Here is a 23,484-nt window from a genome sequence, read left to right on the forward strand (position 1 = left end):
GCCTAGTGGATGAGGGAAAGGCTGTGGATGTGGTCTACCTGGACTTCAGCAAGGCCTTTGACACTGTCTCCCACAGCATTCTCCTCGAGAAGCTGGCGGCTCACAGCTTAGACAGGTGGACTCTGCGCTGGGTCAAAAACTGGCTGGATGGCCGGGCCCAGAGAGTTGTGGTGAATGGAGTTCAATCCAGTTGGCGGCCGGTCACGAGCGGTGTTCCCCAGGGCTCAGTACTGGGGCCGGTCTTGTTTAATATCTTTATCAATGATCTGGATGAGGGGATTGAGTGCACCCTCAGTAAGTTTGCAGACGACACCAAGTTGGGCGGGAGTGTTGATCTGCTCGAGGGTAGGAAGGCTCTGCAGAGGGACCTGGACAGGCTGGATTGATGGGCCCAGGCCAACTGTATGAGGTTCAACAAGGACAAGTGCCGGGTCCTGCACTTGGGTCACAACCACCCCATGCAGCGCTACAGGCTTGGGGAAGAGTGGCTGGAAAGCTGCCCAGCAGAGAAGGACCTGGGGGTGTTGGTCGACAGCCGGCTGAACATGAGCCGGCAGTGTGCCCAGGCGGCCAAGAAGGCCAATGGCATCCTGGCCTGTATCAGAAACAGTGTGGCCAGCAGGAGTAGGGAAGTGATCGTGCCCCTGTACTCGGCACTGGTGAGGCCGCACCTCGAATACTGTGTTCAGTTTTGGGCCCCTCACTACAAGAAGGACATTGAGGTGCTGGAGCGTGTGCAGAGAAGGGCAACGAGGCTGGTGAGGGGTCTGGAGAACAAGTCTTATGAGGAGCGGCTGAGGGAACTGGGGTTGTTCAGCCTGGAGAAAAGGAGGCTGAGGGGAGACCTCATCGCTCTCTACAACTACCTGAAAGGAGGTTGTAGCGAGGTGGGTGTTGGTCTTTTCTCCCAAGTAACAAGCGATAGGACGAGAGGAAATGGCCTCAAGTTGCGCCAGGGGAGGTTTAGATTGGATGCAAGGAAAAATTTCTTTACTGAAAGAGTGGTGAAACATTGGAACAGGCTGCCCAGGGAAGTGGTGGAGTCCCCATCCCTGGAGGTATTTAAAAGACGAGTAGATGAGGCGCTTAGGGACATGGTTTAGTGGGCATGGTGGTGTTGGGTTGACGGTTGGACTCGATGATCTTAGAGGTCTTTTCCAACCTCAATGATTCTATGATTCTATTCTATGATTCCTCTGTATCTTCTCCCTGAAGATCCTCCTGGTCCAAAAAAAGTTAAACTTTAATACATTTTGAAATATTGGGACATTCAAAAAGACCAGAAGAAAAGCAGTGTCAGGCCAATGTTCAAAAAGGGGCAAGTAAAACGATCCATGAAACTACACATCAGAAAAATAACACTGATCCTGGGAAAATGCTGGGAAAATTGATTTGGAATTTAATTGACACAGCATTAAAGAATACCTATATTATTAATATCACCCAATCAAGCTTTACAGTAAATAGGTCTTCCTACTCAAATGTAATTCCTTTCCTTGGTAAATTACAAGTCTGATTGATGCAGATAGTTGTATTGATGTAAGACTCACACTTGGCTGAGTCCTACATGACATTAAAAATGAGTAGTATAAAATGTCAGGCATGTTCCAAATGAACAAAAATCCAGCTGAAGAGCAGCAGTCAGAGCGGTTACTGGGGAATGTGGCCAACCACATGGGTGCTGAAGAGGCTCTTTAGGGTGTTGGACTTGACTCTATTCTAGATTCTCATCAATTATCCTGAAGTAAATGCAAATCTCTGATCAGATTTGTAGATGCCACAAGGCTTGGAAGAGTGCTAGGAGCAATCAGGGCTGAGCAATCCCAGAACCGGGAACAACAGATACGGAAACCCTGCAGGATGCATTTGAGACACTACACATCGGGGAGAAGACGTGCTGGAGCAGCTGCACCCTGTGGTCATGGCTCTGTGAAATGCTCCTGCCTGGGGGGCCAAGCCGGACCTCCCCAGCCATGCTGCTGCAGTAGGCAGCCCAGGGGGAAGCAACACGCTCCCGCCATGCTCTTTCCATTGTCCAGCCTGGGCTGCGTGGGAAGTCAATGGGAAGGAAAACAATGTCCCCAAAACAAACAAATCTTCCAAGCAAGGAACTGCTTAGTGGTTCCACTTCATTCAGCCAACATGGGCCAAGTAACCCCCGGTTAAGGTGGGGGCAGGACCCAATGCAGGAGGAGGAACAGGAGGGGAAACCTCCCCCCAGCCCTCCGTCTAGCAGGACGTAATGTGGGGTCCCATCCCAGAGATGTGAGGTCAGCCCCATCCTCCCGACCGGGGCTGCTGCTAACGCAGCCCCGGGAGGCCGGAGGGCAGGGATCTGCAGGAAGAGCTGCGCCTGCCCGTGACGAGTGGCGCAGGCAGGCAGGAGGCTGTCTAGTACCTGCATTCTTAAAAACCTATTAAAAATGGAGTAGTGAAATATAAGCCACAAAAATGACAGAAAAACTGGAGAAAATACCTTCAAATGAAAGACTGGAGGAGTTTGGCTTCTCTTTAATTAAGGAAAGGAAGACTGAATGTTGACTTGATTACCTTGTATAAATACCTTCATGTGAAGACATACCAGGTACTAAACTGCTATTTAATCTAGAAGATAAAGTATAGTGACAACTAGAAAATGAAGCATACAAATTTAAATGAGATACGAATTTTAAACAGTGAGGGTGATTAACCAAATAACGAAGGAAAGGCACGAATCTTCTGCTCCCTGAATCAAGATTGATGACTTTCTGGAAAACACGTTGAAAGCTTTGCTTAGTGAACACACATACACACACGGAGGGTGAAGAGCATCCTGTGAGATACAGGAGGTCAGGTCAGATGGTACAATAGCTCCATCTGGTCTTAAATTCCAGAAACCCATTAATACTGAACAGCAGTTTTATGTCATTCTTTCATGTTCACAAAACAGATTGTAAAGCAAGCAGTAATGAATTGTTTTTGCACAAGAATTAGGACTCCAGAAGCGAGGTGTCCAAGACTCCCTCTGCTCCAACAGTCTATTTTCCTATCTCATAGCATCCACTCTGGTTTTGCCCTCGGTTCCGAACCGGATCCAAACGACTATTTGGGTCAGGTGTTTTTCCTTCTTCCCTCTCTATATTTAACAAAGACTTTTCAGTACTCAAGAGCCTGCTCCTATAAGCCTCTACCCTTCTGTGAAATAACATCTGGGTTCAAACCATATCAAATCCAAAACTCTCACAGCATCTTTTCAAGCAGCACACTGCACTCTGCAATATAATATACTCTGGAAAGCTGAATCAGCTTTAGAAGAGTGGAGGACTTTCTTTATATGGAAAGATCCCTCAAAATGCTTGTAAGGTCTTGGGCAAAAATGAAAACCACATGGAGCTGAGCTTTTTGGACATGCTCCAGGGCAGACAGTGATCACGCTCATATTCTATCAGCTATTTTTCATATGAGCAGTTGTTCATCAGGACACTCTGGCAGGTCCAGACAGAGTGGCTACACCAGCAAATTAAACAATATAAACATTCCTGGGCACTGTTCGAATGGTTCTTGCCAGAGTTTGGCTGCACCAGCTTTCACCTTCCCAGTTCAGGAGCTGGCAGAGGCCATTCCCAAAGGGCAGTTTGGATGCAGCCACATTATCTGAGAGGATAAGAGAGGTTAATAATGTGAATGACACCACACACTGCCGCCTGATCTCGATGCTGAAAGATTGTCTGGACACACTAAATTTCTGAGTACAGAGGTAGCCAGTGTTCCAGAAACAACCTGAAAAAACATCCAACTGAACCAGAAACACAGAAAATTAATCATCAGATTGGAATCTGCTCATGGGTTGGAAATGTGCCCATGATTCACACACAGAAGTCCAACACTATAATAAATACTAATAAGCTGCATTACTTTAAAACAGGAACAACAAAAGCAGTAACTCCTCTCTCAGAACAAGACTACAAGACTTCACAGCAGGGGAAATGGGGAGGAGTCCTCCCTCACCACCCCATCAGTAAGGAAAACGTGCTGGAGCCTGATTCTCACTTCTTACAGCCAGGAGCCTGCAGACAACCCACCAGCCAGCGCTCCAGCAACCAGACCTCTCTGGGGTGAATTTTGCTCACATAGATAGGAAAAAAAAAAAGGGAAAAAAAAAATCAAGGAAACCAGAGGCCAAGATTTGATTTTCCTGACCCCAAAAATACTTCTTAAATGTTCTGACTGCTTCATGCAGAGATCCTCAGGCAGCAATTCACATTTGCCCAACTTGCCAGTCCCAGAGACAGCCTCATCCTCCCCAGAATCCCACTGAAAGATGCACAGCCCCACAGCTCTTTCATTTTATGCTGTATTTCCAGACTCTGTATCTTTCACACACACACACCGTCTTCTCCCAAGAGCCTTCTGTAACTTCATGCTCCCAAGAGCCAAGCATCATAAAAAGACACACTACTGAGAAATTCAACTTAGATCCCTCTTCCAAACCTTACATTTCAGACAATATATCATTTGCTACACCCCCTCAAAAACAACCACTCCCCCAAATTCCCACTGTGTCCCCTGGACACTTTCTCCCCCAACCCTGCTCTGTCATCCTCCCCTCTCTGGAGAAGCCAGGCTCACCTCCAGTATCCGGATCATGAAAGTTGGGGTCCAGTCCCTTCTCCAGCAGTCTGCAGACCTTCTCCGCATTTAGCATCTGCACATACTCCATGAACTTCTTCAGATTTGCCTGCAGCCATGACACCCCAGGAAAACACACAATACACAGTGTTAACACCCCAATATAAAGAACAAAGCCACCAGAGGAATATCCCCGTTCAGGAGACCCAAGGCAACCAGCAAGAATAACACAGCAGCACCCACTGGAAGCCAGGGCACATATTAATTCCCAGACCCTGTTAGAGGGTATGCCACAAACCTACATGGGACATGGTCCTTCCGTCCCTCTCCTCAAGACTGGAATTGCTGGATCACCCCATGGAAACTGTCAGGGGCTGCCAGTCACCACCCTCTGCCCCACCGCAAGTCGCCTGCTGAGGCACTTTCTGTTCGTACGCACCGTGAGGGCAGGTGCACACCTTGCACATGCCTGTGACATGGACACATCAACAGGCATGTAACTTCATGCATTTGTCAATGACGCAGCACGGCACTGGCTATGGAAGATGCGGTGCCAGCTGAGCAGCATCCCAGCAATGGTGAACCATACTGCCTGGTGTTTCATCCGCATCTCACTGCAACATCGTGTACATTGTGTTGTGTCGTAAACTCATTTTAAGGGCATATCACCCACCTGCCTGCTGAACTTAAAACACTTCGGAGGAAAGATCAAGCTACTCAAACACCGACTAGTATTGTATGGTGCAACAGGTATGGCTGCCACACTATCTGCTGTGAAATTGTGCTTTATTCTTGGTGTAATTTTCTGTCTTTGGCCAAAGACTAAATCTTGTTCTCCTGAGGAGACTGAGTGCCCAAAAGACTCTCCTTTAAGTCCACCTGGTTGTTTGTGGGTTTCTGTTTTTTTCCCGTTTTTCTCTTTTGGATAGCTATACTTGATGAATACATTATTTTATTAAATTTCTAGACTCTAGAAACTGCAACTCTGCCAGGCAGGCAGGCAACACTTGGACAGACTGCAGTGTGAAAACACCCATCTTACACACATTTCCAGACCAGATTTTCAGACCTTTGATTGCAGGTTGGCTGGTGTCATGTCCCACCTACAAGAAGGGGAGAGTGACTAAGGTCCACAAATCCCCTCGGTGTGGATTAAGGTGAGATAACACTCAAGGTCCATACATGAACATCAACTTTAATGGAACAAACACTCTATAAGCATCAACCCTCTGTGTATTAATATGTCACATAAGCTAAGCGGCTTTATGAGAAGTTGAGGTAGGCCTTATGTTACTTAACAGCATCAAGGGCAAAGAACAGGAAGGAGGGGGGGGAGAGAGAGAGAGAGAGAGAGAGAGAGGAAAAAAAAGAGAGAGAGAGAGATCACCAATCCTGGATCCAGCATCAGACCTGCCAACGGGGGGTGTCGGTGTGGAGAGCACCCCGAGGAGGCTCGTGTGTGCCCCTCTTTATTGACCCCAGTCCAAGGTTTCTAGAATCTTCTCTCACCCCGGTTTCAGGAGTGGTTGAGACATTAGTCAGTCAAGGAGAGTGACACCGGGCCCCTCCCCGTGGCTGGCTTCTGGAGCTTTCTCTTGGGGCATTGTCTGTGCTCACAGCACAGTCACTTTGGCCTCCTCCCTTACAGATGGGGTTTTTTGAGTTTATTTTAATCAAACCTTGCAGTAGCCAGCTTTAGGAAAGGCACTCTAGAAAGTGTCTGACACAGCAGAAATACCGTGCAATTAGCTGAGGGAAGTCTTTGGGAAAAGCTCTAACCAACTGGTCAAGCTGCAACCAACGGTCAGGGAACTGCTCTAGCTCCTGTGAACCACTGCACAGCTGGCTGAACACATCTGAGCAAAGCAGATTTTCCACCCAATGAAAAAACTCAAGTTTCAACATTTTCCCCTAATTTGATACAGAAAAATTGTCTCTTTTATGAAGCAAAATGAATTCCAAAGTGCTTCACTTCAAATTTCATTTTGAAGATTTCCAGTTGGAAAATAGAAAAAAAAATTTCTGAAAATACTGAACAGGATGCAGAAACATGTCCAATTCTTTTCAAAGGCTTCCTAAGCAAAATTTCATCACATATTATTTTGCATAATATTTTGATTTTGTCAGAATTTAATTTTCTAAGGGGAAAACTTAATACTTTTAGAACCGGTTCTACAGAGGAGCCTGCAAATCCCAAAACTTGGGACCCACAAAGTTCATTGGTGCTATTTCTCTGACATGCTGAGGAGACTGTGGTAAGAAGTCAGACAGAAAATATCACCAAGATGAAATTTTCCAAGGTTGAGACAAATTAATGCTGGGCTGTGAATCCAATTTAAACCAAATTCAGTCTCTGTGTGGTTTGTCTGCAGAACCAAGCCTAAAACATATATCACATTTTTTTCTAAAATCAGCAGCACGGAGCTGTGCCATAAACAAGACAGGTCATGTATTTAAAATTATGTAGCCATTTTAGTGTACTACCCTCTGCAGTGTTACTCCATCTCAGCAGAGCTAATTAGCTTGGGCAAAACCCTACGGTAACATAGCTCCACTGCACCCGTGCCAGTACTTAACCTGCTTGCTCTGGCTGTCTGCAGCAATACACAGACGTGTGCAAAGATGCCAATGCCACAAGAACGCACAAGATAATACACAAAGCCTCAAACACGCAATTCGGTTACAAGGTTCACTCCCCTTAGTGCCTCAAGGACAAGAGTGCAGTAAGGCAAGAGCCAAGAAGAGGAGGGATTCACCGGGGACAGCAGATGCCACAGCTGAGCCCTTGGCGTGGAGCATGGCCCCATTCCCCATCCCGACTACCTTGCCCATCCCTGGGTGCTCCCCCACATCCCTCAAGACTGCACCAGCCCAGGCGGGGCCGCCAGGACAGGCTCAACACAACTGCGGGACAGTGTGCACGAGCAAGGAAAAACCACTCAGAGGGTAAAACAGGGTTGGGTCACCCGCACCAGGAGGTGCTGGAAACATCTATGCAGAGTATAAGCAATTCCCATAGTACCAACACTCTTATCACGAGCACGGTGAAAGGGCAACTGGCATCAACCGCAGCAGGGCACAAGCACTGCCTTTTCGGGTGGCAAGACATTCCCCCGACCCTCGCTGCTCATTGTTACCGCTCCCCTAAATCCCCTCTCGCCTCACAAGTAACTGAAAGCAAAATCCACCTTCTGCTTCAGTATCCCTTCAGCTACTGCGGAAGTACAGAAACACTGAAGGAAATCACAGCTGCCTGCCAGCAATAGCACAGACGGGACTTGACGACTCCAGCAACCGCCTCCAGGATGCCATCCCAAAATGCCTCTTCCCAACCATCACCCAATTGCGCAGATTTAACCCTGTTCCTTCCACTCCTGTTTGTCCATACGCCTCTTCTCCTCCCAGCAGCCGTTCAGCAGACGGTGCTAACCTAACCCAACAGATGATGCTCTATGCATGGCCCCACTAAACCCCTGTGGCCAAGAATGGCACTGCCAGTCCCACTGAGAACCACGCCAGTGGTCGCAGGACACATGGAGGCATGAGCCGAGGAAGGGACCCCCCACCACATGACCCATCCCCTTGACGCTGGCAGCCTCTGCCCACGCAGGCTCCTTCACCAGCAGCCTTCCTGGGGCCTGCAGGGACAGAGAGGCACTTGTGTGCGCTTCCTGCAAAGGCAAACACCATACCTCTGCGTATGTGATAGCAGCTCATGGCAGTTTCACGTTTATGCTGCTACCAGACACATCCCAGGCACTAACCTGAAGTTCTGCTCCTGAGGTTCTGCCAGTGACTCTCATTTACAATCCCAGAAATGCATCCTACCCAGACCATCAGCGCCCAGCAGCAGTGTGCTCGTTTATATTTCTAGTTTTCTAGGTGCTCAGGAATTGAAAACATTTTTTTACAGTAGGAAGTTGATGCACTATGTCAACTTTTAATAGTACTTTTTATATTTAGAAAGGAAACTGAAAAGAAAGTGCATGAGCAAAAGGAGGATGCAGAGAGAAGCATCCTCAATTCTGGGATCTGCATTCTCCTGCTGTAGATGCTTGTTTGTCATCACAGTCCTGTGTACCACGTGGGCATTAACAGGTCTACGCATGGAATTTCCCTTTGGGGGAAATCAATTACTACCCTGCATTTGCAGATGAAGAACAAAGAAGGTTCATCTATCCAAGGTCTCAGACCAAATCCACAGCAATGCTTCAAAAATAATTTATAAAGTCCAGAGACTTAACCAGTTAATTTTTACATAGAAGAATATTCTCTTCCCATCAGTTTGTAGCTGCCTATCTGCTCTGCAGCGTGCTCCAGATGTGTAGCTCGATGCCCACGTTAAGAGGTTGCTGCAATTCACAAACTTAAATGCTATGGGGAGAAGGTAGGACACCATCACAGTGATTTCTGATCCTCCCTGGCCCAGTTCTGTTCCTCCGGTTTGGTCCTAGACCTCAGGGAACCATGAAAATGCCTAAGAAAACCAAGAATATAGATAATGAAAAAGACCGTTCACCAGAGGCGTAATGTTATGGCGTTACAAGAATCCCTGCCCAGGATTTAGGTGACAGCCTTGCTCCACTTACAAACAAACCTGAATTAAGGCATAACAAGGAAAGAGACCAAAAAAAGGGAAAAATAAAAAGAAGATCGCAACCTAGATGGTGTCTCTGATCAGGCTTACAGCCCAGCCTTACTAAGAGCTGTGTTTGTACAGCAGAGGCAGTGAGCTGTGGCAGGAGACATGGCCAGGCAGCCGGGAGCAGGGTCACCATACGCATTTCACTGCCGAAAGATGGCAGGTTTGGAACCACCCGTTTAAGTAACACAGCAGCAACCAGACCAACCACAGCAACTTGACTGCGGGCACCAGGAGCAGCAGCACGTATGAGCAGAGCGGCCCAACACCTCCCATTATCAGACAGTTTTCAGTTTCTTATTCTTTACCAACAGAGAGGTATATAATTAGCTCAATTAAGCTTTTTCCAGAATAAGTTTGACAAAAATATACGTTGTTTCATTCAAGTTCAATATTTCTGTGACCACAGAGAGAGAGAGACCGCCATTTCTATGCACAAATTCTGGGGAGGCAGTCTGCTACTTCCCAGACAGCTCTATGGCACTACATCAATAGCCAGATTTGGGAAATAACAGAAATTGGATTAGGTAAAAGAAGAGGAAATTGCTAATTGAGACATCCTGGTCACTATACGTTTGAAACCATTGCATCAAGATCCGGGGACTCTCTTTCTTGGAGGCTTCTCACGCCATCTTGCCTTTGCAGCCCAATAACCAGAGAACTGAAACCGCCCTGTCAAGCCCCCTGCTCACTCCCAGCACCTCCTGGGCATCCTTCAGGGTCCCTGGAGGGAAGCTGCAGCAGGTCTGGGGAGCCTCCGTGGAGGAACCTCCACTCTGCCAAGGCGTCTGCTGACAGGTGGGGTGCGCAGTCCCCCCTCAACAGCCCGTGGACATATGCCCGCAGCTCCCAGGAGTCATTTCAGCTGGTTTGGTCAAAATGGCCCATTCCCAGCAAGTTGGTGCAGCCAGACCTGAGGCACCCAACGTTTGAACCACCACCACCAAAGCATGGCACAGGTCTGACCAAAAAGCTTAACCGAAATCAGATCAGCGCTGCGTGGTGCAGCCAAAGTCGCGCGGCAATCTCCACCCATGGGCACAGCCGTCCCCGCCAGCCCCATCCTCGCAGACGGAGTACAGGGGCTCTCAGGGGGCTACTCCCCACCTGGGTGCGACCGTGGTCATCGCAGCAGCACCGGGCACTGCAGCATGCAGAGCGGTGCCAAACCAACAACAATTTGATCCTGGCTTTAATGTTTTCACTGAAGTGAGATTTCAGTTGCATTAAAGGTATCTCCCATCTTAAAAATGCACCTGTTTCACCTGAGTTTGCAGCATGACAGCTGATGCAGACGTCTGTATTTACAAGCATTTATAAAAATGTATTGGTTAAATGGCCCTTCTGCCAATAGTCATGAATTCAAGCATGCTTTTTTCATTCAGAATCAGAAGCAAAACATACTTAGCTTTTGAAATCAACTCAAACACTAGAAATATGTCACAGCCATGTCCCTTGCTGGGCACATTATATCCACTTTTCACAATGAAGCAAATGCTGGTATTTACATTCTTCCATGTAGGTTTCTGAGCTTATGCTGCATAGAAGAAGCCTTCATATCTGATTGCTTTCCATTTCAATTTAGCTAGAAACACAGAATATTTTCCTTATTATTTGGACTGATTCACTCAAAACTGAAAGGAGATTTGAGAACAGAGAAAGTAAGGAAGTTTGTTTCCTCCCCCATCCTATGAATAAAACCCTGGTGGGAAAGGAATGAGATCTCATTATTCTAAGAACTTGAGGGATTTGGGGCCAGGTTTTCAACTGTATTAAGGTGACTAGACATGAAGAGAGAACAAATGTCAGACTCCCACTGAAATCAAGGGGAGCTAAGCAGATGCCTAAACAGCTTAGGCAATTTTGAAATCTCACTAGATACGTGCTTATTTTCTAGCACTTTAAATACCTTTGAGAATTTGTGATGAGAACCATTCATACAAACCAAGTCTTCCTTTGTTTAAAAGATCAGTCAGCTTTAAATACAAAAGATATGTACTGATAAATTTACTTTTCGTCTTCTCTGTCCAGTACATTCAAGCAATATTTATTTAAGTGATAAAGACACAACTTAAAATGTTATTTTGCTTTAATTTTAATTGAATTTCAGCTTTCATCCAAATGCAGTTTGATACAAATCAAAGAATAAAAAAATGTTCAGAAGCCAGTAAAGGCATGGCATCCCATTTCCTATATGCAAAAATTAAAACCTAAATGTATTGCTACAAAGCTATCTAACTTGCTTAAACAAACACTCATAATAGATCTTCCTGTGAGCAAAAGCACCGTATTTAGTGTGAAGATTATGGTGATTTGCAAATCAATATGTTTGAATGGCTACAGTAACCAGAGCGAAGCAAGCTTTCTCTGGGGAGGAAAAACCCCAAGACCCAACAAAAACTCATGCAAATAAAATTAAAGCTCAGAGGAAGACTCCACCTTGCTTTTTTAAGGGGTGTTTTAAGTCTCTTATTTCCCAGGTGCCTTCACGCAAGCAGCAGCAGGTGGCACAGCCCGGGCAGGGGTCAGGGCCCAGGGGCTGCAGGTCCATGGGAGCCCTCTTGCCCCTGCACCGGGAGCAACGAGGTCTTTAAGGAAACTGCAACAGAGCTGAGCTCACACCTCCTGTATCTCCCGCCTGCTACCTGGAAACCCTTTGGGAAGCAATCCCTGTCTTTGGGTGGGTAAGGCTGCACTGCTCCTCAAGGAGGAGGAGGAGGATCCTCGTAAGGAGAGACAGGAACCAAAGCCTGGGTCTGCCCTTACCCTTTGGGCTACTGCCCAAACCACAGCTCCGATGCTTCAGCTCGGTTCACATATCATTACTCAAAACACCCACCTCAGCAGATGACTCCTGAGCAAGCTTGAGGAACTTTTGTTTGTTTACAAAAGTGAGAAGGAGGTTCATGCGGGGAGAGCGCCTGGGGACAGGGTGCAGCTCCAGCCATCCAGCTGGCAGCCACCGTGCTGCAGTCCCTTATCCTCCGCTAGCAACAAACCACAAGAAAAATCAACACCCTCCAGAAAAGAAAAGCTCATTGAAAGGAAACTGGTGCAAGGGAACAAGCTTCTCTCTCTTGAATCAAAATGAAAGAAAATAAATGAGAGATTCTTCTTGCAGAGAAATTATTCTGTCACTCGCTATTCACCGTGGGGTGGGTGCTGGGGGAAGCCAACTACAGGCACCTGGCTTGAGTGCTCTGCAAGAGCAGAAAGACAACACATCCCCTTCACGCCAAGCACATGCTGATGTTTCCAGCAATTTCAGCATCAAGAAAAGACTAATCTTTTCTCAGGGTCCAGTTTGCTCCAAACAGCAGCTGGACTTAAGACAAACCATCCGCTTTCCAGAGTGTGACGGCTGCTGCGGGGTCACAGGCCCTGGAAGAGGCTGGAGAAGACCAACCTCCTCCCTCTCACTGGCTGTGTGACAAGCTCTCACACAGGCCATTATGCAGCAGCAAATAGACACCTCATTGATTCCCACAGAAACGTCAAATAATCGACTTCATGACACACCACAACAATGTTTAACCATTGTCTCGGAGGCTGGCTCGGTGCATCTCCACACCCGCCTGGAGCACCCCCCCAACATGAGCAGGACGGAGGCCCTGCAGAGGCCCACATGTGGAGGAGGCCAAGCCCTCGCAGAGAACCAGGGGCAGCCCCCGTTGTCCTGCCAGCAGTGCCTCCCCAGCAGGGACACCTCCTCCACATGGGATGCTGCCGGGATGCATCAGCTTTGGCCAGGATAGAGCTAAATTTCTTCATAGTAGCTGGTATGGGGCTATGGTTTGGATTTGTGCTGAAAACAGTAATGGTAACACTGTTGAGCAGTCCTTGTGCAGCACCAAGGGCTTTTCTGCTCCTCATCCTGCCCCACCAGTGAGCAGGCTGGGGGTGCACAAGGAGCTGGGAGGGGACACAGCTGGGACAGCTGACCCCACTGACCCAAGGGATATCCTAGACCATTGGATGTTGTGCTCAGCAATAAAAGCTGGGGGAAGGAGGAGGAAGGAGGGACGTTTGGAGTGATGGTGTTTGTCTTCCCAAGTCACCATCATGTGTTATGGAGCCCTGCTGTCCTGGGGATGGCTGAACACCTGCCTGCGATGGGAAGCAGTGAATGAATTCCTGATTTTGCTTTGCATGCGCACGCAGCTTTTGCTTTACCTGTTAAACTGTCTTTATCTCAACCCACCAGTTTTTTCACTTTTACCCTTCTGTTTCTCTCCAAAGACACACTGAAATCTGGGTTGGCTGTTACCAGAGGAGGATGGTGGGCCGGATGGGCTGTGGTCACCCAGGGCAGTCTTCGCATGCTCTCAGCCATTAGATCCTGCTGTCCTGCCCTTCGTTCGTTAGTTTGTCTGGGTAGAGAAGGAGAAATCAAGAGACAAGCAAGAGGTCTCCTGCAGCAGAAAGGCAGGACGGGCCTCGTTTGTGCGCAGCTTTGACACGCCAATTGATGAGGTCCGATGTGTTTCCTGCAGTAGAGGGGGGGGCCCAGGACACAGATGGCACTGATGGCAGTGCAAAACACCAAACAGCAAGACACTGCCCTGTTCTCCATCCTCAAGTCTTGAATACTTGCCCCAGCCTTGATCACCTTCAGCCACGATTAACACAAAATCCTCTTCTGGCCCAGGCGAGCGCCAAGCCCTCCATCCCGAAGGTAGGTGCAGCGTCCCCTCACACGCTGCCTCCGCCGGCACATGCTGCGCCAGCACACACAGTTGCTCCTGCATCCAGCTCCAGTGGCCCGTCTCTTCCTGAGGTCCTTCACAGCCTGCGCCAGCTCCTTTCTGCTGTCTCCTCCCAGCATCGCCATGGCCATGGCATTCGCTCCCCTCACCCAGCTGTGCCTCGGGCAAAGATGTTCCCCGTGTCCCGCTGCTCTGCAGAGCAGTGCCACTGTCCCCTCCCCGCTACAACCACCCCTCTCACACACTAACCCCAACAGGAAAGGTGGTGACCGTCACACTGTGGACCTGCCGCGGGTGTTGTCCACCAAGCTGACATTTTCTTGTTGCTTCGTCACCCTCAGTCTGCCTGCAGCCCCTACCTGCACCCACCCCAGCCCCACGCCAGGGCTGCCGTTTTTCTGTAACTGAACAGTTTGAAGCATGAGAGGATCACCGTCTGCAGCCAGCACTTCTGGCTCTACACTAATGTCAGCCATCTACAACAGTAATGGCATACGTGCTCCTAATAATTACTTTAAGTGTGTTTTAAGTCTGTTGCTTCTTTCCCCTTCAAGGTGGTAATATCCCAAGTCTCTTGTTAGCACAATATCCTTTGTGGGCATTTTGGTAAATGCCAAGATTTTTCTGCACAGATTTTCATTTATAAGCACAATGGGATTGCCCTTTTCTAACATGCATTTTTTTGCACTCCCATTTCTAAATGGTCTACTGCAATTCAGTGGGAAAAATATCTATAAGAAATGTCACTGCCTGCAGATCCCAAGAGGTGCAAGGGACTGAGGCTGATTGACTGATTTTACCAAGTCACTTCGTTACTGCTAGCAATACAAGAAATCAGTTTCCCCACTTCTTAGAACAAGTCCACTGGCACTCACAAAAGGAGTTATTTTTATTTCTCTTGGTTTTCTTTTTTAATGTCAGTTAAGAATCATGTTTCAAGGTCATTAAAAGACTCAAGTAGTGTATCCTGCCACCCAAAGTCAGACTCTAAACTCTGAACATTTTCATACTTAGCTCTCATTCAGATAAGACCATTAGCCACAGGCCTAAAGATTTCGCACATAGCACAGCCTCAGGAGCAGTCTCACCATCCTGTTAGACCTAAAGCTAATCCTTCACAGCCCTTTAAATTACCGCATCTCAGAAAAAATGGTATTTCACTGCCCAAGCGATTAGGCATCACTACAAATAACAGGGAAGCCTCACGCTTCGAGCAATGCGTACAGTCTGCACCACACGGCAGAGGCATCACCTCCGTGCATCTGCTTTGCCAGAAGAAAACACCAACCCCTAAATGCACAGACAGAAGCAGAAACCTCTGCAGCAGCCGATCTGACGCGTAAGCCTGTACAAGCCTGCAGTGGTGGTGGAGCCAGCCGTTCCCCATCAGCCCAGAGACACCTCCTCACTGCGTGTTCGACGTGGGGAATGAACCCCCCACCCAGTCCTGCCTTGCCGCCAGCCCCCACAGCATCCCTCCACGGGGTCAGTGGCACAGTGGGAGGACTGTCCCCACCACGCCCCTTGCCTGGTGGTGTCTGGCGCAGCTGCAGTGGAGGTGGCACAGCAGATGGGGCAGTACCGTTCTCTTCGCTCAGGGTCTGTGGTCCCCAGCAGCTTGCCAGTTTTCTCTCTGCTCAGCCAGCCGCCGTCCCAGAGAGGAGCCCATGTCCCTCCGCTCTCTGTCCCCCTCTCACCCTCAAGCCAGCTGCTGGGAGGCTGCACACGCACACTCCGCTCTCACCCTCTCCCAGAGAAACAGCGTTGATCTGTGCCAGGTGGGTAAGTCACACCGCTGGCAGCTCTCAGCACCGGCATCGCTCCAATGAGTGTCCAATGGCACAAGCACATCTCCCGCTCACACCCCTCCTGGCACTACCCCCTGCAGCTGCCTCCACGACCTCCCTTCCACTGCACCCCTGCAGGAGCAGCCCTGGGGCAGCCCTTCTGCCCCGACAAGCACCGCGGCCCATGGTGCCCACGGGCTGTGGGAAAACACCAACCAAAGGAAATGCTCATCAGCATCCTCTTGATGGAGGCAAAAGGGAGCGGAGATGCACCTGGGTCGGGGCAACCCCCAGTATCAATACAGGCTGGGGGATGAAGGGATTGAGAGCAGCCCTGCCGAGAAGGACTTGGGGGTACTGGTGGATGAAAAGCTGGACAGGAGCCAGCAATGTGCGCTCGCAGCCCAGAAGGCCAATCGTATCCTGGGCCGCATCCAAAGAAGCGTGGCCAGCAGGTCAAGGGAGGTGATTCTGCCCCTCTACTCTGCTCTGGTGAGACCCCACCTGCAGTACTGCATCCAGCTCTGGAGCCCTCAGCATAAGAAAGACACGGACCTGTTGGAGCGGGTCCAGAGGAGGGCCACGAAAATGATCAGGGGGGTGGAACGCCTCTCCTATGAAGAAAGGCTGAGAGAGCTGGGGTTGTTCAGCCTGGAGAGGAGAAGGCTTTGGGGAGACCTTATTGCAGCCTATCAGTACTTAAAGGGGGCTTATAAAAAAGATGGCGACAAACTCTTTAGCAGGGCCTGTTGCGACAGGACAAGGGGGAATGGCTTTAAACTAAAGGGGGGTAGACTTAGACTAGATGTAAGGAAGACATTTTTTACGCTGAGGGTAGTGAAGCACTGGCACAGGTTGCCCAGAGAGGTGGTGGATGCCCCATCCCTGGAAACATTCCAGGTCAGGTTGGACAGGGCTCTGAGCAACCTGATTTAGTTGAAGATGTCCCTGCCCACGGCAGGGGGGTTGGACTAGATGACCTTCAGAGGTCCCTTCCAACCCAAACTATTCTATGATTCTATGATCTTGCTCAGATGCCATATTTTATCGGCAGGGGATGGTTTAAAAATAAAGAAACCGTGAAGGAAATTCGTTTTTTAAGTAGAAATTCAAGGATGGAGATTAAGTGAATATTTAATAAAGTGTATTTATGGCTACTATACACTTGTAGGGGAAGTCCTCAGATGCTGCCACTCAGGTCTCCCTGTGGCAGGCGCCTCCAGCCCTCCCTCCAGCAGGCACGGTCTCTCACTGGCAAGGCTCAGGAGGACCATGATTCACGCTTCCTGGCACCAGGAAGATGCTGAGAGCTTTCCAGATTTGCTGCCTGGATATTCTTCTGCCACCAGACAGAAGCCTCGTGACTTTAATCTTCGTGAGTCAAACCTGAACCCTAACAGCATTTTGTTTCTTGTTTCTGCAGCTCTGCAAACCGAAGACAGAGGACCTGCTTCTTGCAAAGAGAAGACAGAGGACCTGCTTCTTCCCACAAAGAAGATTTTCGCCTTTGGGGTAGGTCAAGCCTTTTGGGAGAAGGTTTTCTTCCCATCTGCTTTATGTCTGTGGCTCCACCTAGCTCAGCTCTTGCTGTTGTACCTGTTAACTGAAAATTTGCAACCCTTGCCTGCCTGTCTCTTGCAGAGCAGATGTGACCAGAAGCAAAGCACTACCCTGCAGACCCACAGCAGGAGCCATGCACGGGCGCCCTTCGCCCAGCAGCAACGCGGGCTGCCAGGAGGCTGAGGAGGAGGCACAGCGCCTGGGTGCACCTCTGCAGTCACCCAGCCCTGGGCACCTCTTGTGCGTGTCTCAGAGCCGCTGGCTGTCAGGCAAGAGTGGCCAAGCAGCTGAGAAGGGTCAAGGCAGACAACAGCATGCATCTTGTCAGAGGGCAAAAGGAAAATAGCCAAGAGGCTGCCCAGCCCTCGGCAGGAAGCGGTCGCTCTGCACAGGGAGTTTCTGAGGGAGCTCGTGATACACAGCAACAAGGGAGCTAGCTGGGAGCCCTGGAGTCCTGGCCACTCCCATGTCCTTCCTAAACAAGAACCCCCAAAGCCTCTCTGCATGGCCTTCCCCAGCACAGTGCCCTCCATACATGGGCCATCCCCATGAGCCTCTCCACGCCACTGCTCCCTGCCCCAGCCCTTCCCCACAGACTCTCCCAGAAAATGAGTTTGATGGGGGCTGCAGGTGTCCTCGTGCCACCCAGCAGTTCAAATGCTGTCCAGTGCATTAGAGCCACCCAGCTGTGCAATGGCCACCACGCTGCCAGAGTCCACCTCCTTCCTCCTGTCTTGCAGTTCCCACGCACCGCTGGCCCCGGCCTCCCAGGAACCATCAAAGTCCCCACGGGGCCACATGCCATCTCAAGGCACAATTATAAGTGGCAGCAGAAATCTTCTGATGGTTCCAGACCTCTTCACAATTATCGTTCTTAATTTCTTAGGCAAGAATTGACATCATGGGACCACCGCAGCTGTCCAAGGGAAGAGCAATGCAAAAGGGCATCCAGCCAACACGTGCCCAAGGCCTGGTCACCATTAGCATCCCTGACCCTCCAGCTGTGCCAGCTGGGACATCCCTGGCCGCAGAGCCTGGTGGTTTTTGTGGGGTGTCTCTCCTCCCAGGAAACACCCATGCATGCAAAAGCACCATTCCTTCCACACTCCCTGTTCTCCAAACACCCAGACAGTCTGTTCAGTGCCTGCACCATTAATCTTGACACATGCCTTGATCACTGCCCACGACACGTGGGGGCTGCAGTAGACCAAGAGCACTTTCCACTTCACATGTGGATCCTACCAGCGAAATCCTGACCCAAACACATGGGTTAAAGCCAGAGACAAAGCAATGAGCCCGCGTGCAAGGCGGAGGCGTGCTGCAGCCTCTCACTGGGGGAAGGGAAGGCGTGCTCCTCAATGTGCACCATTGTGCTCTCCAGGCATTTAGTGACTCCTCCATGCCAAAGAATAAAGCTTCTCTTCAGCCGGCCCATCATGTGTTCCTCTGCCTCACCACCCCATGGAAAGCTGACCCCATGCTCTCCCGTAGAGCCTAGTCCAACCACACACCTGCCTGCTAGCACACATAAGCAGCACAAGTCTACCCCTGTGTGGGCACCCTACCATGGCTCGATGGGGTCCTTCAGCTTGCACCCCCACCTAAACAACCCCAGGCTTCGGCAAGCACCATCCATTTCTCATGAGTGCTTTGCAGTCTGGAGAGCAGGGAAGATTGAAACATCCCAAAACCTGGTATCCTTTCCGTGATAGGCCTCCATCGATGCTGAACATGCTACCAGGGCTTTAAGCTTGCCAGCTAGACTCCAGCCTTACCTTTGTATGGAGCTTGGCAAACTGCTTGTCATCCAGCAAAGTCTGGGTGTACACACGCCTTTTGTACCGGAACTGCAAGAGGGAAGAATGTCAGATATGAGATGAACAAAACCCACTCAGCATCAAACCGCTCTCAAGCAGCTCCAGTAAACGTCATCTTGCATGAAGACATTCAGTCTAGATCTGAAAACAACAACAGATACAGAATACACTGTTCTCCTTCATAATTTGCTCTAATAGTTAATTGCTTTCCTCACTAAAGAAATTCTGACCAGTTTTTCATATGAATCTGTCTGGCTTCTGCTTCCAGACGGTGTGAGCTTTGTTCTGCTTCTTCCCAATTAATTAGGGATCCCTCTAACAACAGAATGGTTTTCCCCAGGACAGTTCTGACACAGGTGGTCTAGAGCTGACTTCCCTGTAAGCAGGCTGAGCTCTAAATCACTCATTGAGGGATCTTCTGTTCTCAGATCATTTCTGCTACTCTTTTCTGTGCAATGCCTCTTTCCAATGTCCTTTCAAGTACACCGACTGTCACCCACAACACTGCTCCAATACCAACCACTTCCACCCCAACCACTCCTAAAACCAACTCACTACTTGTCAGGGTACACACTGAAGGATTACAGAGTCACGCTGTGCCACAGCATCACACTGGGAATTGCTGTTAGGTTTCTTGACCAAAAGGCTAAAAAATTTTCTTCAGAAAATTCATTTTCCACAATGAGAGTCCTTCCTTTGCAAGCAATCCTTGTCCCGTATGTTTGTCATTTGACTGACTTAGAGCATACTTTGATGGGACCCCCACTTACCAAATGACCTAGACAGTGCAGTCAACATTGTTATATTCTCTGCCAAACTTTGTGTAATCAGACTTTATCAGCAGTGGTTTTACATTTACACACGGATCTCTGGGGTAACCACATCAAGCTTGACATTGGTCCCTAAGAAACCCCACTAGAAATACATCTATGCAGTGATGATCGCAGTGACAACTGCTTTTTATCGTTGATTAGTTAGCCAGTGGCACTTGTCCTACTGATATTTTATAGTGCTAATCCTGAACTTGAATATCATGTAGAACAAAACCAAGTACCCCCAAGTGGCTGCTACTTTGTATAGTTATCTTTATCAAGCAGAATTACAATTTCCTTAAAGAATGAAATTGGATTTGTTTGACGAGATCTTTTTTCAATGCATGAATTGTATTCTGAGATTTTGAATTGCTATGAACTTAATCCTCCATCAACATTTCATTATTTCAGCTGGAACTGACACCAAGTTATCTTTGGACTGCAGTTAGTAAGCTCATCCCACCTACTTTTCAATACTGGCAAAATATTAGCATATTTTCAGTCTATCACAAATTTGTACTACTGGGCAGATGTTTTCTCACACAACTTTTTTTTTTTAATCATTCCAAGGTAAAAATTGTCTTGCCCACTGATTTACAGATGTTGGTCCTTTGCAGATGCTGCCAGTGTCAGGGATCCTCTGTGTGTCCCTACGCAGTCATGCAAGCATCCTTCAGTGGCTCCTCTTCACACCCAGCACCATGTTAGAGGGTCTGCAAATGAGCTCCGCTCCCAGCCTCCGCCTGCAAGCCCTGGGCAGCACACTGGCTAAGCCAGGGCAGCACTGCTCTGTGGACCACTTGCTTTCGGCTTCCTGCCCAAACGCACCAGCTCAGGTGGACTCGCCCACTGCTGCTCTCCCAGCGCTCAACCTTGGGGAAGGTCCTGCAGGGCTCCCAGCTGCCCCACACTACGCAGGCAGGGGCCAGGGCAGTGCATCAGCAAGGCAGTCTGAGAGAGGGAAGCCAGGCTACATCACCTTTGATACAAGAGCAATGTACACTGCCACCCAGGTGCAAGGCAAAAACCTCATCTGAGAAGACTTAAGTTGTACATGTAGTCAGCTGTTCAAAACTGAGCAGCAAAACTTCTGATGAAGCAACTGAAGTGGGCAGCCAACCCTAAGCTAGTCACATCCCAATGGTTTTGCTCCAACAGCTCGCCCACAGACCAGACTTGCGCGGGGAGGACATACAGGCACGAGAATTTCCAAATCTCATTCAAATTTACAAGGTGCGTGAACTGAATGTGTGATGATTAATAATGGTGAGAACACAACCGTGTGTTTGGCATGCAAACAAAGTAACTACCTCATTAAGAAGGACACCATAAGCTTCTGAGAGTAGATAACAGCCAGTAAGAAAATACGGGATACAGTCAATACCCCCAAATGCATATGAGGGTAACTGGATCTCAGCAGATGGGCAGGTAGACACTGCACATTGCTTGATCACCAACACGCTGCGTTGCAGCTGCCGTTTCATCCCGACAAACGAATCTGGAGTATCTACAGCTCTCCCTGGCATAGAACAGAGCCAGTATCCCACCTCTCCAGGGAACTAGTGCAGATACCTGCTTTTTAATGTAATTTTTCTGTCAATATGCATAAACCCCTCAATTATCCGATTACCTTCGTATGCAGCCCTGAGGACTAATTTATCTTTTGGGTTCAAGAAACCTCAGTGGTATCAGCATAGGATTTATGTCTTGTAAATAGATTCTGGATTTTTGGTTTTCCAATAGGATTCTCCAGTGCTCAGTTGCCATTCTTATCAAGTTATGAAGAATCGAAATGACACACAACAAATATCCATGTCAAGTTTGCATTTAGATGTGTGTTCTAAGACATAAGTGTGGACATTATGCTAAATTATACAAAACCAAAGCATTAAAGCCTGTATAAGGAACATTAAGGAATTTACTACCTCATAGGTTTATTTGCAAACATTCTTAATGTTGTTCCAAATGTTTTTGTCTACATTAAATGTTAGTTTGCTAAGAAATTGTGTTGCACTTTCTTTCCAAATTAGTCAGGATTAGTTATAATAACAGCATTCACACTTGCATTTATAAGAGCTCGTGCAGCTTAAGCGTGTAATGCTTTCTAAATAGACTTTGTGGGTAAAATATAGCACAAGATCCCTAAATTTAGAAGTCCACACGCAGGTAACTAGAGTCCCATTACAGCCAGTGGAAATGTCCACAGTGACAGTCAATGGAGCCCAAGAAATGCTGCAGGTCACCTTAGAATAAACACCTACATGCAATCACCTAAATCCCAGCCCAAGGCAAAACCTATCGTGAATGTAAATACAGAGTTAATTCAGTTAATTTCTGCTCTAGTTAATTTTCTGGAACAGAAAATACTATAGATTATCCTCCATGCTCATCACACAAATGAGGTCCATACAGGGACAGTCATTTGCTGTCAAAGCATACAGTTGCATTCCAGTCTCTACAGTAACTGCAAATTAAATAAAATATCAAACTCAAGTCCTTCAGCCTCATATTCAAAGATCTCCCTACGATTTTCCCTTTGTACCTACGAGACTGGTGTTCCTTCTGTTACTGCAATTTTCCATGACAGTTATGCACCACTAGAAAAAAAGAAATTTTGATCAACAGGGTCAGAAAACAGGGAAGCTGTTTCACAGGGCTATGACAGATGTTATGGAGCTCTCGAGCAGACAGAGTGATGAGCAACTAAAACTCAGAGGCATTTGCCTCAGCTTTCTCTCAATGAATTCTCCATGAGTAAACATACACCCACACAAATTTCTATGCTTTCACTCCTGGAAGGGAAATGGGAAAAAAAGGGGAGGGGGACAGGGGGCATTAATGCCTGTGGTGCCTACAGAGACTACAGTGGAAGGGATCATAGAAGTCCTACATACTTATGTACATATACATATGTATGTATATGTATCTATATACATATATATAGATATACACACATTTAAAAAAAAAATTAGAAGATGGCTACCTCCAAGTAGGGGACAGGAGTGTCTGGATTCAGGGGGTACTCCCTCAGCAGGCGCTCCTCATCCAGAAACTTCCCAGCCCTGCCGTTGAAGGCTGGCTGGAAGAGCCCGTAGTTCAGAACATCCTTCAGGCTGTGGTTCAAAGTGCAGAGGATGCGCTGCTTGGAAACCCACACAGGAACATCTGGATTCAACCGTAGACACTTCTGTGGAGAGAGAGAGAGGGCAATTAGAGCCAAGCATCACCAAGGTCCTGTACCCCATAGCTACACTCAGGAACAGTCACAGTAAGAACAAGGAGAAGGATAAAATAGTGAAGCCACAATCTTTTCCATGTCAGTGGATTACAGGAAGGGGAAAAAAAGAGTTAGAGAAGGATGAGACTTAGCAGATCCCTCCGAACGCATTTTGTGGGATTCAGGGCAGACTCAAACCCCATACGTTATAACAACCTATAAAATACAGGAAGTGTCAAAGAATATTTTATGACCTAATAACAGTATAACAGCAAAATTTCACTTAAAAATCCCCAATAGGGTATAAAGAGCCTATTAACTTCTCCACCACGGAC

The 23,484-nt window shown here is 48.2% G+C and overlaps 1 protein-coding gene across 2 annotated transcripts in view; it reads right to left on the bottom strand.

Annotated features, from left to right (window-relative positions):
* Nucleotides 1-23,484, bottom strand: part of SHANK3 (SH3 and multiple ankyrin repeat domains 3) — a 404,972-nt gene that overhangs the window by 319,683 nt on the left and 61,805 nt on the right. For both annotated transcript variants that reach the window (XM_076341473.1, XM_076341380.1), the window contains exons 4-6: nt 22,916-23,119; nt 19,079-19,150; nt 4,609-4,717 (exon numbers count right to left, since the gene is read on the bottom strand). In XM_076341473.1, the coding sequence (XP_076197588.1) occupies nt 4,609-4,717; nt 19,079-19,150; nt 22,916-23,119 (385 nt within the window). The remainder of the gene's footprint in view (nt 1-4,608; nt 4,718-19,078; nt 19,151-22,915; nt 23,120-23,484) is intronic.

This window comes from Aptenodytes patagonicus, chromosome 1, assembly GCF_965638725.1.
Source record: "Aptenodytes patagonicus chromosome 1, bAptPat1.pri.cur, whole genome shotgun sequence".
Taxonomy (NCBI): Eukaryota; Metazoa; Chordata; class Aves; order Sphenisciformes; family Spheniscidae; genus Aptenodytes; species Aptenodytes patagonicus.